A 17866-nucleotide genomic window follows, 5' to 3' on the forward strand; every position below is an offset into this window, starting at 1 on the left:
CAGCTGGTGCGTGAGAGTCGAAACCGCCAAGAAGACGGTCAAGTTTGTCGAAGAGGCGCGTCTGCCCACGGGCCAGTTTTTGGTCTGGTCGACAACTATCAGTGTCAGGATAAGCGTGCTCGAGGTGAGCAGCTACAAAGCGAGTATTTGTTGGACCGACTTCAGAGACATATCGATCCTCATTTTGTCTAAGCGCCAAAGATCCTCGCTATTTGTGCCCGGTATCTCGCCCATGCTGAGAAGTTGATGAAACCTACTGATAATCTGGCCGCCCCTCGCATTCTGGTACGTGTTGGTTTCTGAGCCTCAACGAGTGTCTGTTCTTGGACGTCGGATGCTGGCATCTTCTGATTCTCATCATAGAATCCGGCTCCATCGACTACTTCCGCCACGCAAGTTGCGTATCGCGTAGTCATCAAACAGCAAGAGGGAAGCCAAGCTATTGTCAAGACCCTATGGACCGAATGGAATGACACTGCTGGCTTCAGCGGTCAGCCGCAGCTGCGGATGCCAGATGCCACATCTACCGACTGAATCTGAACAAGGGCGATGACAATGTCCGGCTCTCGGACGAGATCGCTGGAGACCTCGTCGAGACAATTCAGTGCTTGGTTTTGAGGATCTGGTCGGACAAGAATATGCTGTCGGCCAAACTGTAGTAGGGTAGTGCACAGATGGTTGTGGTGACTGCAAAGAGCTGCGCCTGCGCGCATAAATAGATTACGATCATTATCACACTTGCACCTCAAGCCACGGCGCCAACGCGCGAGGTGTCGGGATAACTGAACTCATCCGTCCACCCCATCCGAGTGTATAGTGAGTGGCCTGTTTCGCTCACCTGCTGCGGCGAATTTCTTCATTAGAGTAAGCTGATCCTCGGGAGGACCTACCAACTATAGAAGCATGTTCCTCGGAATGAGAACCTTGTTTCTGGCGTCTCTGCCGCTCTGCGTCGATGGTGGTTGGTGGCTCATTGTTGCGTCATGAATTTAGCGTCCGCAAGGCCGCCTGCCAAGTCTTTTTTTGAGCTTCGTCCCTACATTCCAACTACTGATTGGATGAAGCCCCAAATGTCAATGGTGCCTGAAGCTCTAAATCACGTGCTTCTCCTCTTGATTGCTTCGTTCTGCTTGACACTTGTTGCTCCTTCAACAACACTGACCGATACACAAACACTTCATCTTCATGATGCCTCAGAGTCCGTTCCCGCCTGGTCGCTCAAATGACAGATATCAAGAGTTATGCATCTCCAATTTCCCGTTGAAACAAACCACGCCGGAGACCATCAGCTGCTCTTCATGATTCATCTGGTCCCTCCACCAGATCCCTGCTCGCGTGCATCCTCGAAGCGCTGCCAAGCACGACCAGGCACAGAATACGAGGCCCGTGCCCTCGTATTTGCCCACTGGCACACAAAATGGTCCCAACGTCTAGTCCATATAAGAACTGGTGAAGAGCCTCTCCCCGCGCGCCTTCGGACGGTGCCAGAGTCTGCTCTTGTTCGGGCGCCCAGTGTAAGATGTCTCCCTCAACCAATGACCACGCCGGCGACGATTCGAGCCATGGCAAACGCCCCGAGTCGCCCATGCTGCTGCCGGTGCAAGCTCCAGTCCAAGAGGCCGAGGCACCGGCCGCATGGGGCGTCGGCTGGAGGTGTCCCACTCTGATGGTTGGGCTGCTCATTTCCGGTGCGATGTTGTCTGTGGGCCATCATTTCTACTACAGGAGCTTCGATGGCTCTCGCGTCGCGTCTCGTGAGCAACAAACTTGGGCGATCAGAATTGGAACTGGCTTTGCCTTTCTGATAAAATCATGCCTGGTGTCCGCCGTCGGGCTCGCCGCGGTGCAGGAGACCTGGTCCACCCTGCGCCGTAAGAGTGTCCGGCTCAGCTCGATTGATAGCATGTTTGCCGTCCGGGGCAGCCCTTTGGCTTTTCTCACCCTAGACTTGTGGTTGTATGCAAAGACGCTGACCGTGCTGGCGGTTGTCTGCTGGTATGTGCACTGCCATTTGTTGTGGTAAACCAATAACTCACCATCTGACCAGGCTGATTCCCTTGACCGCGATTGTTACGCCTGCAACACTGAACGTCGTTACGTATCCAGCTTGGGACGAGGCTGAGCTGCTCGTTCCAAACGTCAACTTTGACCTGTCGTATTGGCAAAATGAAGTAACACACAGTGAATTCGCCATCAGTTCCCCCTCTGTCGACATGGCCCGCGTCTTCACAGCCATGGCCTCAACTGCCCAGGTGCTTCCGGTCACTGCGCCGTTCTCCAACTCGTCTTACGAACTCTCGTTCTGGGGTCCTTCGTACAAATGCCAGCGATTGAGCGAAGCTCTTGTGGAGATAGATGGTGTGACCCAGGAACTGTGGGATAGCGAAATTCCGGAGCCGATGTTTCAGTCATCAAGAATCTACATGGGGACTGTGCCTAGTGATCTCAACAACACCGTCTTCATATCAGCTGAAGGGAGCAATCCGCTGTGGAACGACAACGCCACACAGCCCACCGAGCTTGTCTGCCAGCTTTGGAATACCTCCTACGTGATCGACATGCATTTTACCAACGGCATCCAGACGCTGACCCCAATCTCAGTCGACCATGTCGCCTATGCCAATTGGAGCGGTCGGGATGCTTCTCTCACCGTACAGCCTTCACACGTGGTATCAGATCCAACCGTGAATGCGGGCTTTTACGTAACGCACTTGATGTTCTCTGGTCTTCTCCAAGGTCAACTGGTTATGACCAAGAGAGGGGGACTGACTGAGAATAGGACTGCTTCAACTTCGGCGCCATTCACCGATACATCTCTTGCGCAGACCGGCCTCTTTGCCTGTGCAGACATATGGAATACCAGCAGCTATGGTTACCCGTATGGCGATGACGCCAATACTTTGTGCCGAAATGGTACCCTGGCTCAGGCAATCGAGGACCTCAGCCACAATTTCACCTACAGCCTGCTCAGCCTAAACGGCGGAAACACCACGGTCGCAGTGATGGACCGGACCCTGCGCAACTACTACTTCTACGGCGCTACGGGGCTGCTCACGGCCTACATGAGTGCGGTGGCTGTCTCGATTGTGTGCGTCATCATCGGCTTGGTCGCCCTGCGACGAAACGGTGTCGCCCAGGGGACCTCGTTTTCAAGCGTCTTGATGACGACGCGGAATCCGGAGCTGGACCGCTTGGCCGTTGGACAATGCTTGGGAACCGAGCCGCTAAAGGATGAGATTGGTAAGGTTCGGCTGCAGTTTGGGGAGATTGAGGGCGCGGAGCTGCGACGTAGACATGCGGCGTTTGGGACCAAGGAGTCGGTGACGGCCCTCTCCAAGGGCGAAGATTATTACTAGTAGCCTTCGGGTAGGTAGTATGAACTATGCCATCATGGGGCTGTAGAGTTGATTTCTCCTACTCGTCGATAATAATCTTGCGAGCCCAATCGTCGGTGATATATCTCAAGTGCCTGGCTGGGTGGGAACACGGCTATTTATGGCTTTAGTTGCAGGTATTCCTCAATGTTGGTCAAGTGTTGGTTTGTACGTAGTTGAGGTTCGTCCACTAACTGCTCCACTCACTTTAAGTTGGAGGGGGTCATTCGATGCTCCGACATCGCCAGCGATCCCCGACTTCTCCAACTTCATTACCTCGTAACTCCGAGTATATATCAGCGCGTCGGAATATTGGGCCCCACCAAGCATTTTGACTACCAACAAAACACCGCAGTCTACACCTCTCTCGGCTATTATTTCAGGTATATGATTAAACACAATGCACCTCTTATCAGAACCCGACGTCGCCCAGATCCTCCGCCAACTAACACAAGAACAATGCTACGAATTTCTACACACCCTCGACGAAGCCCTCGTCACTGTCTCAGCACAAACAACCTCACCAGAATCCGAACTCCTAGTCCACCAACCGCTCCGCACAACCATCACAACGAAAGATGAGAATCTCTCGCTTTTCATGCCCGTCTCCAACACGGCCAGCACGGGCATCAAAATCGTAACTGCCTCCAAGTCCCATGGCATCATTGGCGTGATCAACATCTTCTCGCCCAAAGGCGAGCTTCTGGGCTTACTGAGCGCCGCGGAGATCACGGCGTTTCGCACAGCGCTCGCGATCATGTCTCTTTTCGTTCGCTGCAAGTCGCTGAAGAAGGGGAATATCATTATTTTTGGATCCGGACGTCAGTCCGAGTGGCATGCACGTCTAGCCCTCCTCTTGGTCCCCGATGAGGTCAAGAGAATCACGTTCATCAACCGAGGACGCAAGCGGCTGGATGAGCTAGAGAGCACCGTAATCAGAGATCTCAGACGCTCCCATCCAAGTATCAACATGCATACTCTGTCAAAAGAAGGAACAGCCGACTACGACGAGCGTCTCCGCTCCGAGCTCGCGCAGTGCGACGTCATCTTCAGCTGCACGCCATCTACAGAGCCAAACTTCCCAAACTCCTACCTGCAGCCCTTTAAGCCCCGATTCATCTCGCTGATCGGCTCGTACAGGCCGCATATGCAGGAGATTGACTCCGAGACGCTGCTCTCTGGTGGAGGGAAAGTGTATGTGGATTCGAAGGAGGCTTGCTTGGAGGAGTCGGGCGAACTCATTAAGGCTCGGGTTACGGAGGACCAGCTTCTGGAGCTTGGGGCGTTGTACCAATCTTTGGGTAATCAGGCGATTGAGGTGCCGGATGGGTGTAATGTGGTGATGAAGTGTGTGGGGATGGGGATTATGGATTTGGTGATTGGGAAGAGGTTGCTTGATGTAGGGACGGAGAGGGGGATTGGGATGGAGGTGGGCGGTTTTTGAATGTAGTCAAATGTCACAAGATGCTTTTGTGGCCCTTTCATTGTCTATCTCTAAACCAAATCTTGTGAAAGTTGATGGTCGCTCTTCATGCTTGTAAATATATTGCTGACACCTAGCCCGGCAAAGTGTTAAACTAGATATCGAGACGAGGGCCGAGAAAGTTCAAACAAGATCTCTAGCACATGAATAATCTTGCACCTCTCCACTTTCAAATTCTAGAAAAATAAGCGACCCGTGGTTGAAGTTCAATTCGAGGGAAAAGGCCGCTTATCAGTTGGAAAACGGAGTCAGACCAGGAAATTTTATCCTCGTATCTCCTCACGATTCTCCCCTCTTCTCCGCTCCAATCTCCCCCAGAAACGCACCTCTTGTCCCTCGCGCTCTGGGCTTCGTCTTAGTACAATGCTTGAACGATTACGAAAACCGCCCTGACCTTTTGCTGCCATGGAAGAGGCCCCCTCAACACCTACTGCACCCGCTGGCGTGGGCCAGCAGAAGCGACCCCGCGTTTCGGAGGAGAACCGCAAAAGAGCGGTGCGAGCGTGAGTGACATGCGACCCTTGTCACCCCGGATTTTGCGACTTTATTCCCAATCTGCATGGTTATGCTCTCCTCTGACATGGTTATCTTAGCTGCGATGGCTGCCGTCGCGTAAAGGAGAAATGCGAGGGAGGCGTACCGTGTCGTCGGTGCCTCCGTTATCGCCGCCAATGCGTCTTCACCCACCCCGACCACGCAGAGAAGCTTGCGCGTTCGTCGTCTGTCTCGTAAGTCGCCGATACAATCCATCAATGCTTCAAGAGCAAAACTATCGCCCCGGTTCGTGGATATTCGCTCACTGAGGGATTTGGAAACTCTAGACTTCTCGAACGAACCGCCGCACGAAGCCGCCATGACATGCTCGAGTCGGAGCGTGTCCGGTGCATGGAACGCATATTACAACACTATGTCCCGAATATCTCGTTCGATATCCAGTCGCTCCGGAAGACGGCCGAGGAATTGAAGAGTAAACATCGGGGATCGGACTCTGAGGGCGGTCCGTCGATTTTGTTGGACAGTGAGGATATGGAGGATCTGGCGATTGATGATGAGGACTTTACGATTAAGGCGTTGACGGATAATACGACGCGTATGTTTCTATACTTGGTGATGGTGGCCGTTGTTCCTGCGGAGGAGTTTTGGCTTGCGAATTGCGGTGTTGTCTGGCAGTGATGCTAACGTATTTTACAGAATACTCCGGCGAATTCTCATATCTGAATTTCTCAATGAAGATCAGGAAGAAGATTGACGAGTGGATGAAAGCAGAGACGCCCGAGGTATGCCATACGTGCCCGTATCTATCTGAGCATGACTGACCGATAAGGCCTCAACCGAAGCAGAGCCATTCGAGGAACGATGGCGTGCCACGCAACTGCAGTCAAGCTCCGCCGTGGTATCCGCATCAGTCACCTGTCTACCGCCACGATTTGTTGCAGACTTTCTTGTGCAGATGTTCTTCAAGTACGCGCAAACCAACAACTTCTACGTGGAAGAGGACTGGCTCAAAGATAAACTCAACACCTGTTATACGAACCCCGGGAGCCTCTCGAGCAACGATGCCGGCGCGGTATGCTCTATCCTGATGGTTCTTGCCGTTGGAACACAATTCGCGCACATGGAGTCGGCTACACCTGTGAACCGTCTATCTTCTAACACCTCCGATACCGACGACCACGGCTTCTCGGAGGATGAAGTTGGCTTGACGTTTTACCAGTTTGCTTCTAAGCTGTTACCAGATATCATTGCCTCGGCTTCTATCCGAAGCGTACAGGCTTGTCTGTTGATCGGAACATATTTACTACCACTGGATACATCTGGGCTCTGCTATACCTATTTTGGCCTTGCCTTGAAGATGGCGATACAGAATGGCATGCATAGGAAGTATTGTGGTGAGGGACTTCCAGCACATATGATCGAGATCCGAAATAGGGTGTTTTGGACGGCATACACGATTGAAAAGTAAGCCAAACTTGCCCTGACTCTCTGTTTGCTTACTGATGGTTTGCCAGGCGGGTTAGTATACTGCATGGAAGGCCAGTGTCTCTCCAAGATACAGATGTTGATGCCGCCCTGCCTGTTGACTTCCCTGGCTTGATGCCGCGAGGGCAAGTCTCGAATCATACAAATATGATTGCGCTGATTACTTTGACCTTGAAACTCGGCGAGACCGCCAATGAAATGTACGTTAAGCCAAACTTGGGGTGAAAGCCGACTAACAATACTGCAAGATCCAACCTCCGAAAGTCTCGCAAGAATCAACAACAGGATTGCCTTGAAAGGCTACTAAATATACGAAAACACTTGGTCGACTGGTGGAATACGTTGCCGGAAGAAACGGACTGTCGTGATCTGCACCCGGGAGGACCGCTTTTCCGACCTAATCTACATTTGAAGCTTGATTACTGTCTGACTAGGATCTTCCTGGGCCGGCCGTTCCTCTTCAGTAGTGTGAAGGGCTTCTCTTCGAGCGCTACCCAGATATCCCCGGTCAAAACACCATCGGGTGTGTCCAAGAACAGGTCAACGCTCGTCACAGACTGCGTGGAAGCCGCGCTAGAAATCATCGACCTCTGCCGATTACTCCGCGACGAAACCGGCCTCGCTCGTGCTTCGTTTACAGAATTCAGCTCCTGCCGCGCCGCCCTCCTCGTCATCCTCGCGCAAAGCCTAACGAAGCGCACCGAAAGACTCCGCGAAGCCCTCCAGAAAGGCATGGCCCTGATCAAAATCATGTCAATGGGCGTCGGTTCCGCACGATCCGCCGTGAGCGTCATCGAAGCCCTCGAGCGAGCCATCTCCCGCCTCGAAGAATACACCTCACAAGCCGGCGGCCACTCGGGCACAATGGAATCCGCATACGACCGCTTCAAGAACTGGGAGATGCTCTGGAAAACGGGACCCATGTCCCCCGAGACTCTTCCCTTCCAAGAGCCCTACTCAACTACCGGGCCAAATGGCGTGCAGACCCTGGGTGCTGCGCCCGCCACCGCTGCAGGTCCCTCAAGTGATACCCCGCAACACCATATGCACGGCATGGGTGTGTCGAATTCGGATATGACTTCACCCTCGGATCTCTTTACGCCTCATTCTTTCCCACAGGTGTCGCATATTGGCTTCGATCATTTCGTGTCGAATCTCCCGCAGGAGCTTGGTGAATTCACGGCTATTCCGTGCTTTGATCCGGATCCGCAGCAGGGGCTCCCTGGGGAGCTGAAGCCGTCGGATCGATGGATGCAGTTTTGATCGAGTGAATGCTAGGATCCGCCCCGGTACAGATTGGAGTGTATTGGCCGGTGGATTGTGGTTCTCGTTTCTGGCGTGATGGCTTACTCCCCAGCGTTGCATGGAGCGGAAATGTTTTTGTGTTCTACGGAGTTACACATACATGATAGCCTCACTTGTTTTATTCCTGTGCTTTTTATAGCTAAGTCAACGATACCTAGAGTGGTCCTTCATCGCTCTTGTTTACTTCAAGTCAATCATAAGACAAATGATTCGTCATATATCATTGCTCTCTAATGCATATGCAAAATGCTGTAATGCTTCAATCAAACACAACCTTCTTACCCTGGAAAGCAGCCATAGTCTTCTGCTCCTTCGCCTTCCTAGCAGCTTCCCAGGAAGGATGCAGCGGCTTGTCATCCTGAGGCTTCTTGCCCGCCGCAGGACCGCGCTGGGATCCTGTCCTCTTCTCTGTACCCAACGCCATCGTATTTGAGCCCGTGCCAAACTTTCGCCTCGCGCTATCCCCATCTGTTGCACCTTTCCGCGGATCCCACCCGCTATCCCGGCCATTACTCTTCTTCTTCCCCTCCTTGACGTGGTTCGCGCCGGCGCCGTACTTCTTCTCCCATAGAGCTCGGCGCGCCTGTTGACCCATGCGGTTCTTGCGCCGTGGCGCTTCTTCAACTTCCTCGGGTTCGGACTCGGAGCCGGACCAGTAGCCGCCCATCATTAGGGATGGGAGGAAGGTTGTGCTTGTTGTGGGTGTCTTGGAGGCATTCGCTGCGGCTTTTTGTTTCTTTGGCGGCGGGGATTCCATTTCTGGTTCGGGAGAGGCGGAGGGGGAGAGGGATATCGACATGTCAGAGCGGGGAGGGAGGGATTTCAGTTTTGGGATAGCCGCTTCATCGTCTGAGTCGGCATCGTCGTCGTCGCCTTCTGAATCTGATGCTAGTCGTGCGTCGAACTGCGCGTAGTCTTCCTCGTCGCTCTCTGCGTCCTCCATATCCACATCCCGTGCAACCCGTGCTTCGTCGTCGGACTCTTCAGATACGCCGGGATCTGCCCTTCGCTCAGTACCCATAGAAGCCTCCCCACGCTTCCCATCCACTGGCGCACCATCCTTCTTCCCTTCGCCCGCATCAATCCCAATCAACTCGCGCAGCCCATCCAGAATCCCAGGCAAAACCTTCTGCACGGGGGTCGACTTGAACAACCGCGCTGTGACATTCGCTTCCTCGGTACTCTTGGGCCCCTCCAACGAGATCTTCTTTGATTGTCGGAAGCGGATGAATACAGGCGCATCCGCGATGCGTTTCGACTTGTTGAGCTGCTTGAATAGGTATTTCTCCGCTGTAGCGTGTAAATCGAGTGTCTACACCACAAAGCGCATGTTAGAAATCATACCCCCTCAAAGACCTCAAGAAACCAAGATAAAAGAGGAAACGTAGAACAAACCTTCAAAACCGCAATCTCCGCCTCAATCCTCTTCAACGCCTCCTCCCCAAAAAGTTCCTTGCCGGGCTTGACCTTGACCTTGCTATTCCCCTTCGGTTTTCCCTTTCCCTTTCCTTTACCCTTCGCTTTCGTCTGATCTTCATCCTGCGGTCCATTCTTCGCTGTCTTCTGCCTGCGTCCGAGCTTCTGTCTCTCGAATCCGCGCGCGGTCTTGAGTGCGCCCGCGAGCGTCGTGACGCCGTACTCGAATTTCTGCTTTAGGCGGGTCTTTTGGAGTTTTAGGTTTGTGTTTTGCGCCGGGGCGTCGGTGTACTCGGAGAGTTTTCGCTTTGGCATCTTATTGTAATGGACTTGAATGTGCTGCGGAGAGAAGGGGAGATTCGACGTTCGTTGGGTTGTGTCGGAGGGAGACGAATGCGTTAATGGCGGAGACGGAGGACTTTTTTTTGGGTCTGCGCGTGCCAAGACTTTTTGAAGCTTTTCTTCCGCGGGCTTTTGAGGCTCCTCGATCCGCTTGATATCGACTGGAACCCGGGCAATAAATTGATTCATGTGGTTATGATAACTAAGTCTGGGATACAGCTACTATAGTATTGTTGCTCGAAGATTCATCACAAGAACCGAATAGATTCCATCTAAGGTAGACACGGTATGTACATACAAAACGGGAAAGAATGCGAGAGAATACGGGTACATGAGATTTCTATTTCTTTTCTTCCTCCTTGGGCTCAGGCTTAGGGGTGGGGAGCTTGAACTGGTGATCGTCAGTATCATGATTTTATGTGCGTAGGCTATACATACCGACTCCGGAGTCCTATCCCGACCAGCACCGACAGGCTCCCAGGCGGCAGTGCCTCCCTCAAAGTTACGGAATGCCTGAGTAAGCTCGAGCGGCTCAATAACAATTCGTTTCTTCTCCTCGTCGTATCGCAGCTCAGTGTAACCGGTCAAGGGGAAGTCCTTGCGCAGTGGGTGGCCGTCGAAACCGTAGTCCGTCATGATACGGCGCAGATCGGGGTGTCCGGAGAAGAACACACCGAACATATCGTACGCCTCACGCTCATACCACAGAGCACCCTCGAAGAGACCGGTGACACTGGGCACGGGGCTGGCCTCGTCGGCGTAGGTCTTGACGCGGATGCGGGAGTTGTGGCGGACACTGAGGAGGTTATAAACGACTTCGAAGCGTTGATCGCGGGTGGGGTAGTCGACGACGGTGATGTCGGAGATGGTGGTGTACTCGGCCGCGGTGTGGTATTTGAGGAAGGACATCACGGGGATGACGCCGGAGGGGGGAATGTAGATGCAAAGCTCGTCCTTCCATACGGAAAACTGCTGGACGTGCTTGGGCAGGCATGACATGATGTATTGACCGTATTTGTGCATGCCTTCAGCAATGTCCTGATACTTGTCGGCCGGGTTGACAACGGGGGCGCGGAGAGGACCCTGGGCTGCGCACAGTTAGTTGATTCTGCCAACACACATCAAGTCCAATTAAAAGAAGCAGTTCACGTACGAGGACGCTCTGCGTGGCGCATGTTTGGGGTGTCCGTCCCAGCGGTGGTCGCCTTCGCTACATACTGCAGAGGGGTCGAAGAGAAGGCACGGCAATTGCGGGATGACCGGGCAGCAGAGGTCAAAGAGCGACCAGTGCCCAGCCGCATCATAGAGCGAGGGGCGGCCATGGTTAACGCAGCAATTGCAGCACAAGGGGCGGGCAATTGGAGGCTCGAGTGATCCAGCTGTAGGATAGACGTCGTTCCGCTGTCCAAGGAGCTTTTGCGGAACTGCACGTGACCGTGACAATCACGTGGTATGAACTCAGAACGAAGACAAACCAGTCAAACACGTGCACGCCCAACACAGCAAAGCTTCAAGTTTGATTCTTGTCTTTGCCTCCACCCATCTGTGTTGTCTCCCTGTCCTTACGCCCACCCTTACAACCTCACACCCCTCCTCCGAACATACTCCCTAATATCGACCTCTTTTTCGACTTGCTACCTCGTCCTTTACTCCGGCCCGTTGTCCTCCCTTACCCCTTCCGCTGGCTTGGTTGATCGGTCTTTTGTCTCTGATCTCTGGCCACTTCTGCGACTCACTTCTCTTTAATCTGTATTACCACACATAATCCGACATCATGTCAAATCGCCTACAGAGTGACTCTGTCATTGATGATGACGATGAGTTCTGGTACGTGTTGCCCAACTGTCCTTTTCACAACGGTTTTGTTCCGTAACTGACCCCTCGGCTCTTGTAGCCCCCTTTGCATCGAAGAGTTCGACCTTTCGGACAAGAACTTCAGACCATGTCCTTGCGGATACCAGGTACGTGGCCTCAACCCCCGCGAAACCGATTGCGACGATCGTTGGGCGTTGGAGCGGGTCGGAAATTACGGGGCGGACATCTCTAACTCAAATCTCTAGATCTGTCAGTTCTGCTACAACAACATCAAGACTCATAGCGAAGAGGGCCGGTGCCCGAACTGCAGACGCGTCTACGATGAGAGCACCATTCAATACAAGGTGCCCGATGCCGATGAGTACGTTCCCCAAGCGCCCGTCCAGTCTTTTTCTTCCCGCTCTTGGCACTAACATGGTACCTCGCAAACTAGGTTTAAGGCGGATTTGGCACTGAAACACCGAAAAGCGGCCGCCGCGAAAAAGAAAGAGGCAGAAAAACGGGAAATCGAAGCTTCTAGTCGGAAGAATCTCGCTGGTGTTCGCGTCGTTCAGAAGAACCTGGTTTATGTGATCGGTCTCAATCCTACGATACGTGACGAAAACCAACTCCTACAACTCCTGCGTACGCCCACGTATTTTGGACAATATGGCGAAATCGAGAAGATTGTCGTCAGTAAAGCGAAGCCCGGTGGCAACCCGAACCAAGGCATTGGTGTCTATGTCACCTACGCCAGGAAAAGTGACGCTGCGACGTGTATTAGTGCTGTGGATGGTTCGTCAAATGGTGACCGGATACTGAGGTATAATTTTTCTGGAACGACAGGTATTACCAGGATATGTGCTGATGACAACAGGGCTCAATATGGAACCACGAAGTATTGTTCATCCTTCTTACGAAATGAACAGTGCCATAACAGGAATTGTACCTTCTTACACGAGACCGGCGATGATAGCGATAGCTACAGTCGTCAAGATCTGTCGTCGATGAACACTCTATCCAGCCAACAACGACCTAATGGAGTGACAGGCAGTCCTAGTGCAACTGTCCTTCCGCATATCGCTCGAACATCCGCTCAGCCAATCGCGCAAACGTTACGACGGCAACCCAGCAAAGACGACGCCGGTCGCCCACTGGATGGACCTGCTCTCCCGTCTTCCGCCAGCTGGGCCAACAAGGATACCGCCATCAGTAGAACAAGACGAGCCAGTTTAACAGGTAGCCAAGCGTCTCAGAGCCCACGATCCGCTCTTGCGACCGTTGCCACGCCTTCCGACGATTCAAAACGTAGCGAGAAGCCAACACCACCAACGCAACCGCAAGAACGCCTTGAAACTCCTACGCCGTCAGATGCGCCCTCATCGGTTCCTCCTCCTTCTACTCCTGGTCGCCCTCCGGTGGAACAAGACACGCCTTTATTGGACAACTTGGTTAAAGCCGTCAACTCCCCGTGTTTCAAGTTCATCTTCTCTACGGCCAGCTTATCGCCAGACGAGGTTGCTCTTATCGAAAACCATCCCTCTTTCATCGACCCGTATGGCGGCGTCAAGCGCCGGGCGATGAGAGAGAAAGCCGAGCAAGAACGTGCGAAAAGAGAGCAAGAACTTCTTCAGTCAACAACCGCCGAAGACGAGGGACGTGAAAGCGGAAGTTTGCAACTTGGCGGCGAGCCTGACGACGCTAATCCTCCAAGAGGTCGTGTTAGCCGCGAATCCCATGGAGCTATTCAACCACCGTCGCAGCAAGGAACAACCACAAGCTCTGCCGTTGGCTCGCCCGTATCTGCTGCCGGCCATCAGTTCCAAGGAATCAACCTGAACACACGCAGTTTGACTCCTCTGCAACAACAGCAGCTGATGTTGCTCAGATCGGCGGGGAATCAGCAAGCTAATCAGCAAGCTGGTCTTGCCGACCCAGTGCAGTCTGGAATCAGCTCTGCTACCCCTGAACAAGCCATACAAGCCCGACAGGGTCTTCTGCAGAGCCAGGCTGCCCAGCTTAATGCCCTCCAGGCGCAGAACCGCCAGAACTCCCGCTTCTCGTTCAATGATGTTGGTGCCAAGAATTTGCCTAATTCCCGACTCATCAACCAGCAAATGTCTTCTTTGATGCAATCCGGGTCGCTCAACCCGCTTGCCGCACCCAGTCCACAACATACACTTGGTAACAACTTCTACACCAGCGGCATCCAAGGCCCACCTCCTGGTTTGAAGACAGCAGGAACCCCACCAATTAGTGGAGGTGGAATGTTTGCTCAAGGTCACGGATTCACAAGCAATGCTGGTCTTGGGGGCCTGAGTGGCAAGCAGGAAGCCAATCCGGAGCTAATGCGCGAGCTGCTGCGCAGCCGCAGTGGTACAAATGCGAGTGGGTTACAGGGACAAGATAAGCGTGAGTTAATGTTTCCTTTCCTCCAACAGCACCAAACTCCCCCTCCCCTGACTCCTGTCAATGGCCTTCTCAGCTCTGTCTATGGCACCCAGGCGGGGATTCCCTCCGAATCTGGGGCACAGAAGCAGAGGAAGAAGGGGAAGAAGCACAGACATGCTAACACTTCCTCCGGTGGAGGTGGTGTAGTAGATCTTGCGGACCCGAGTATCCTGCAGGCGAGGATGCCCCAAGTTGGTGCGAATGCTGTTGCTGGTCAAGGATTGTATGGGAGTCAGGGTCAAGGTGGGTACGCCATGATGTATGGCAGCGGTTTTAACCGTTGGTGATATGTTGTTTCCCTCTTCACCTTGGATCACCTTTTCGCCCCTCCTACGTTCTCCACTGTTTTATGATGACTACCCCTTTTTGCATCCAATTCTCTTTTTTATTATTCGACATTTCTGGTTTGCATTTTACACTTTCCCTTGCCTCGATTATGACATGATATCATTTATGCTTTTCCTTAAAGGGGTGTGGAACATGTCTTCTCCCTCCTCCCGCATCTAATCCCATGTTATGTTTTCCGCACTGCAATGAAGCATTTAGCAACGGCTCTGAAAAAAACAAGAGATTGGGCAAGGCGTGGCTTGGGCGTTTGTTGTTTATGGACTTTTTCTTCGCTGTTTTCTTTTACCTGTTTTGCCTCTCGCGTTCTTAACCCCCTCTTCCGGTCCACGGAGACCAGAGGCTTTGTTGCATTCATGGACGCAGGTTGATTGGGTCACTGGGTCTCCAGGCCAGCTCTCCCTGTCCCTCCATAAGCGCATTCAAGCCGGGGTGAGCTGTCAGCGTCTTTGAGGCCGTTCGGTCTGATCATGGTTTTATGTACGTTAACCTCCCTGGCCTGGCTTTGATAAACTGAAGCAGGGTCCTCTATATGAAACCATTTTCTCACAAATATCGTTCATATAGACCTTGTGCCCTGTGCGTCAGTCTGGTCAACTCGTCCTGGGCCACTCGTGTAATTATCTGTCGGCCCTTTCGTATCTGTCTTTGTCTTGTCTAGATTTCTTTGCCGTTCACATCTCGTTTATTGGGTTTCCGCCTGCATTTTCGTCTCATCCCTTGCACCCACACCACTCATTTTGCACTCCTTCTTGTCAGACGCTGACCCGTGGCATGATAGTTGACGAAGATTTCCCCCCTCTCGGCGCGACCACAAAAGACAAACGCTCGGTGGATAGTTTCGGAGCTCTCATGCGGTCGCAGTTGATGAGCGACTCTCATCCCTTGGGACGCTCCGGGACACCATCCCTTCCTCCCGGCCTACCTCTTCCCCAAGGGCATGCTGGCTCTGGGTTGTTCCAAGGCGGGCTGAAATCTCCGAGTCCAGATTCATCGATCACTGGTCCACCTCCTGGATTTGATGTCCCATCTCCTTCAGTGGCTGAAGCTCAAAGCCCCAAGGATGATGCACCTGAACCGGAGCCAAAGGAAGTCTCGCAAACTAAACCTTCCAGAACCAAGAATGCCGCTGAGATTTCCTTGGGTTCCCCTGTGGCAAAGGCAGCCACTAGGGTTCGTGCCGCGCCGAAAGAGGAACCAAGTCCCGCCCCTGAGAAGAAAAGTGGTCAGGCAAAAGCTGAACCCAAGGCCTCAGGCTCGACAAAATCCAAGCCCATGAAGTTAGATTTGAGTTTCAACGTTTCACCGAACGTCTCCCCGCTCCCGGAGCTTCCTTCGAAACCCGAGCCCTCAGCCCACGTGCCGTCTGCTCACGCTTCCGTCCCGGCTACTGCCGTAGACTCCCGGCCGAATACGCCCATGACTGGAATGTCACGCGCGTCAGACTCACCAGCACCTCGCCAGCCACGCGTGCTTCGTGTTGTGGATACACCGAAGGCTGAAACTCCGCCCCCTGTATCAGCCACCCAGTCAGTTGCATCTTTCCCAATCAACAAGGTCCGCTCCAGACTTCCCAGCATCTCCTCCCAAAGCCGCCCTGATACACCCGGCGATTTTGGATCCGAAGCGGACCTCTATACTTCCACATCAGCTTCTCGCGCCAACTCGCCTCCCGCGTCGTCAAGAATCGGTTCTGCACCAGTTCGCTCCATTACCAAGAGCCAGTTGAAGAAAGAAAGAAAACAGAAAGCCAAGGAAGCCGAAGCCAAGAAGCAGGAGGTTGCATCTGTGTCTGAAGAACCTATCCAGGCCCCTATTATTGGTCGCAAGCGCAAGACGAAGAAGGCTCCTGCTGAGGCGCCTAACCCGCATTCGGAGAGTGCTGGTACCAGCATACCTCCAGTTACCGTGAGCAATGAAGAAAGTGAAAAGGCTCAACCAGTGAAGAAGCCAAAGCCATCCGAGCCGGCTCCTGCCCCAGAAGCAAAGCCCCCTACACCCTCTGAGCGCAAGGCGCCTGTCGAACAGAAACAGCCCGAGCCGTGGCGATCCAAGAACACTGTCGAGCAGCTACTGAAGGATGCAGAATCTACGGGGGTCTCGCTCAAAGAACTCTTTGCTGAACGCACTTCCCCTCTGCAGGTGTTGCTCTCTCAGCTCCACAAGTCAGGCGCCCTGGATCTCAACCACCACCCTCTCTTCAACCCCTCCAACCTCAGCCAGCGCTTTGACATGAAATGCACTTCGGACGACTACGAAGAGCTCAAGCAACCGATCGAACTGACGGAGCAACACCGCAAGGCCCTGCTACGCGGAGAGCCCATCCGATTCGCCTCTGAAACCAACTCGCTCAAGGATCGATGCCTGATCAGCCCTCGCGGTTGTATCCTGCACCATCTGTCCCCTGAAGAGGAAGACCGCTACCTCGCTCTCGAGAAAAGCATTTCATGGGCCATTGACGCCTTCCAAGAATACCCCTCTATTCCCATCACAGAACCCGACGCAACAAACCGCGGCGGCGGCCTGGACGCCCTCTTCGCTACGCCCGAGAACTTCAACGTCTGCTGGGTCGACGAGACCTCTGCTGGCGCCCTCTCCGCCTCATCCCCCACATCCGCCCTCTCACCCACCGAGGCCGCACTGGCCTCCGCCCCACCAAACGTCCTCTCCGCCATGGAAGCAGACAGTACCCGCAGCCACAACTGGGCAATCGCCAACACGGCGGAAATCATGAATGCGACCGCCACCTCGGTGCGCTCGTTTGCTGCCGCGACTGCGAAGCACATGCTTGGCGCTGCGGGCGTCGTGATGGGCAGCATGCCGGACCTTGATGACGTCGTGGGCATGACGGATGAAGAGCTGCGCACGTTTGCAGTCAAGTCACAGAAGGAACTCGAGGCGTCGCGCAAGGAGCTTGATGCGATCGATAAGAAGCTGAGTGCCCTGGTCAAGCGGAACAAGAAGCTAGCGCAGCAGGCACTGGCAGTTTAGGCACTGGCAATTTCCTATGCATCTTGCCTGAGACAATCGTGTATCCGACGATTTACTACTGTACTTTTATGAATATTAGCGCGTCTGTCTGATGTACACTACGTTATGAAGATATTTATCAGCGCACCATTGAATCAATTATCACTTACCACTGTGCCTTCCTATACTATGTCGCGCCATTGCGCCTTCCCTATTAGGCTGATAGTTTCCACAAACCTAGAAGGAAAGTGCGATCGTAATCGCTCCTGCCCTTTCGGCTCATGTCGGTAGCGCCTTCCTCGAGTATACTCCATTATTGTACCTTCCTAAAACGATTCATATCAGACGAGGAAGGTGCGATTGACCTTCATGTCTACGGTCGTTCCTTCCCAACGCACACCTTCCG

General features: G+C 53.4%; 4 protein-coding genes across 4 annotated transcripts; 3 read left to right on the forward strand and 1 right to left on the reverse strand.

The window, feature by feature from the left end:
- Window positions 1-1163: 1163 nt before the first annotated feature.
- On the forward strand, window positions 1164-3606 carry BJX68DRAFT_223128 (uncharacterized protein). The gene is made up of 2 exons (XM_071038100.1): window positions 1164-1995; window positions 2048-3606. The coding sequence occupies exons 1-2, from the start codon at window positions 1520-1522 to the stop codon at window positions 3354-3356; spliced, it is 1785 nt and encodes a 594-aa protein (XP_070905808.1). The 5' UTR covers window positions 1164-1519; the 3' UTR covers window positions 3357-3606.
- A 168-nt stretch (window positions 3607-3774) lies between these two features.
- On the forward strand, window positions 3775-8100 carry BJX68DRAFT_251600 (uncharacterized protein; the record flags this gene model as incomplete). The annotated part of the gene is made up of 9 exons (XM_071042409.1): window positions 3775-4763; window positions 5115-5215; window positions 5270-5360; window positions 5451-5585; window positions 5679-5947; window positions 6049-6134; window positions 6182-6816; window positions 6867-7037; window positions 7086-8100. 9 exons carry the CDS (start codon window positions 3775-3777, stop codon window positions 8098-8100), a joined length of 3492 nt encoding a protein of 1163 aa, XP_070905809.1.
- Window positions 8101-8401: 301 nt separating this feature from the next.
- Window positions 8402-11222, reverse strand: BJX68DRAFT_251601 (BUD22-domain-containing protein; the record flags this gene model as incomplete). Its single annotated transcript, XM_071042410.1, has 4 exons — window positions 8402-9454; window positions 9538-9887; window positions 10335-10988; window positions 11054-11222. The coding sequence occupies 4 exons, from the start codon at window positions 11220-11222 to the stop codon at window positions 8402-8404; spliced, it is 2226 nt and encodes a 741-aa protein (XP_070905810.1).
- A 218-nt stretch (window positions 11223-11440) lies between these two features.
- On the forward strand, window positions 11441-17631 carry BJX68DRAFT_10518 (CCR4-NOT core ubiquitin-protein ligase subunit MOT2). Its single transcript, XM_071035806.1, has 7 exons — window positions 11441-11727; window positions 11795-11861; window positions 11961-12076; window positions 12149-12517; window positions 12572-14106; window positions 14296-14388; window positions 15272-17631. The coding sequence occupies exons 1-7, from the start codon at window positions 11675-11677 to the stop codon at window positions 17479-17481; spliced, it is 4443 nt and encodes a 1480-aa protein (XP_070905811.1). The 5' UTR covers window positions 11441-11674; the 3' UTR covers window positions 17482-17631.
- Window positions 17632-17866: the final 235 nt, after the last annotated feature.

Source organism: Aspergillus pseudodeflectus, assembly GCF_044049435.1.
Source record: "Aspergillus pseudodeflectus strain CBS 756.74 chromosome Unknown BJX68scaffold_1, whole genome shotgun sequence".
Lineage (NCBI taxonomy): Eukaryota > Fungi > Ascomycota > Eurotiomycetes > Eurotiales > Aspergillaceae > Aspergillus > Aspergillus pseudodeflectus.

Coding starts and splice junctions, on each gene's coding strand:
- BJX68DRAFT_223128 (XM_071038100.1), top strand. CDS start 1,520: ATGTCTCCCTCAACCAATGACCACGCCGGCGACGATTCGAGCCATGGC. Junction 1,996..2,047: donor GTGCTGGCGGTTGTCTGCTG/GTATGTGCACTG, acceptor CCATCTGACCAG/GCTGATTCCCTTGACCGCGA.
- BJX68DRAFT_10518 (XM_071035806.1), top strand. CDS start 11,675: ATGTCAAATCGCCTACAGAGTGACTCTGTCATTGATGATGACGATGAG. Junction 11,862..11,960: donor CATGTCCTTGCGGATACCAG/GTACGTGGCCTC, acceptor TCAAATCTCTAG/ATCTGTCAGTTCTGCTACAA. Junction 14,389..15,271: donor GTATGGGAGTCAGGGTCAAG/GTGGGTACGCCA, acceptor GTGGCATGATAG/TTGACGAAGATTTCCCCCCT.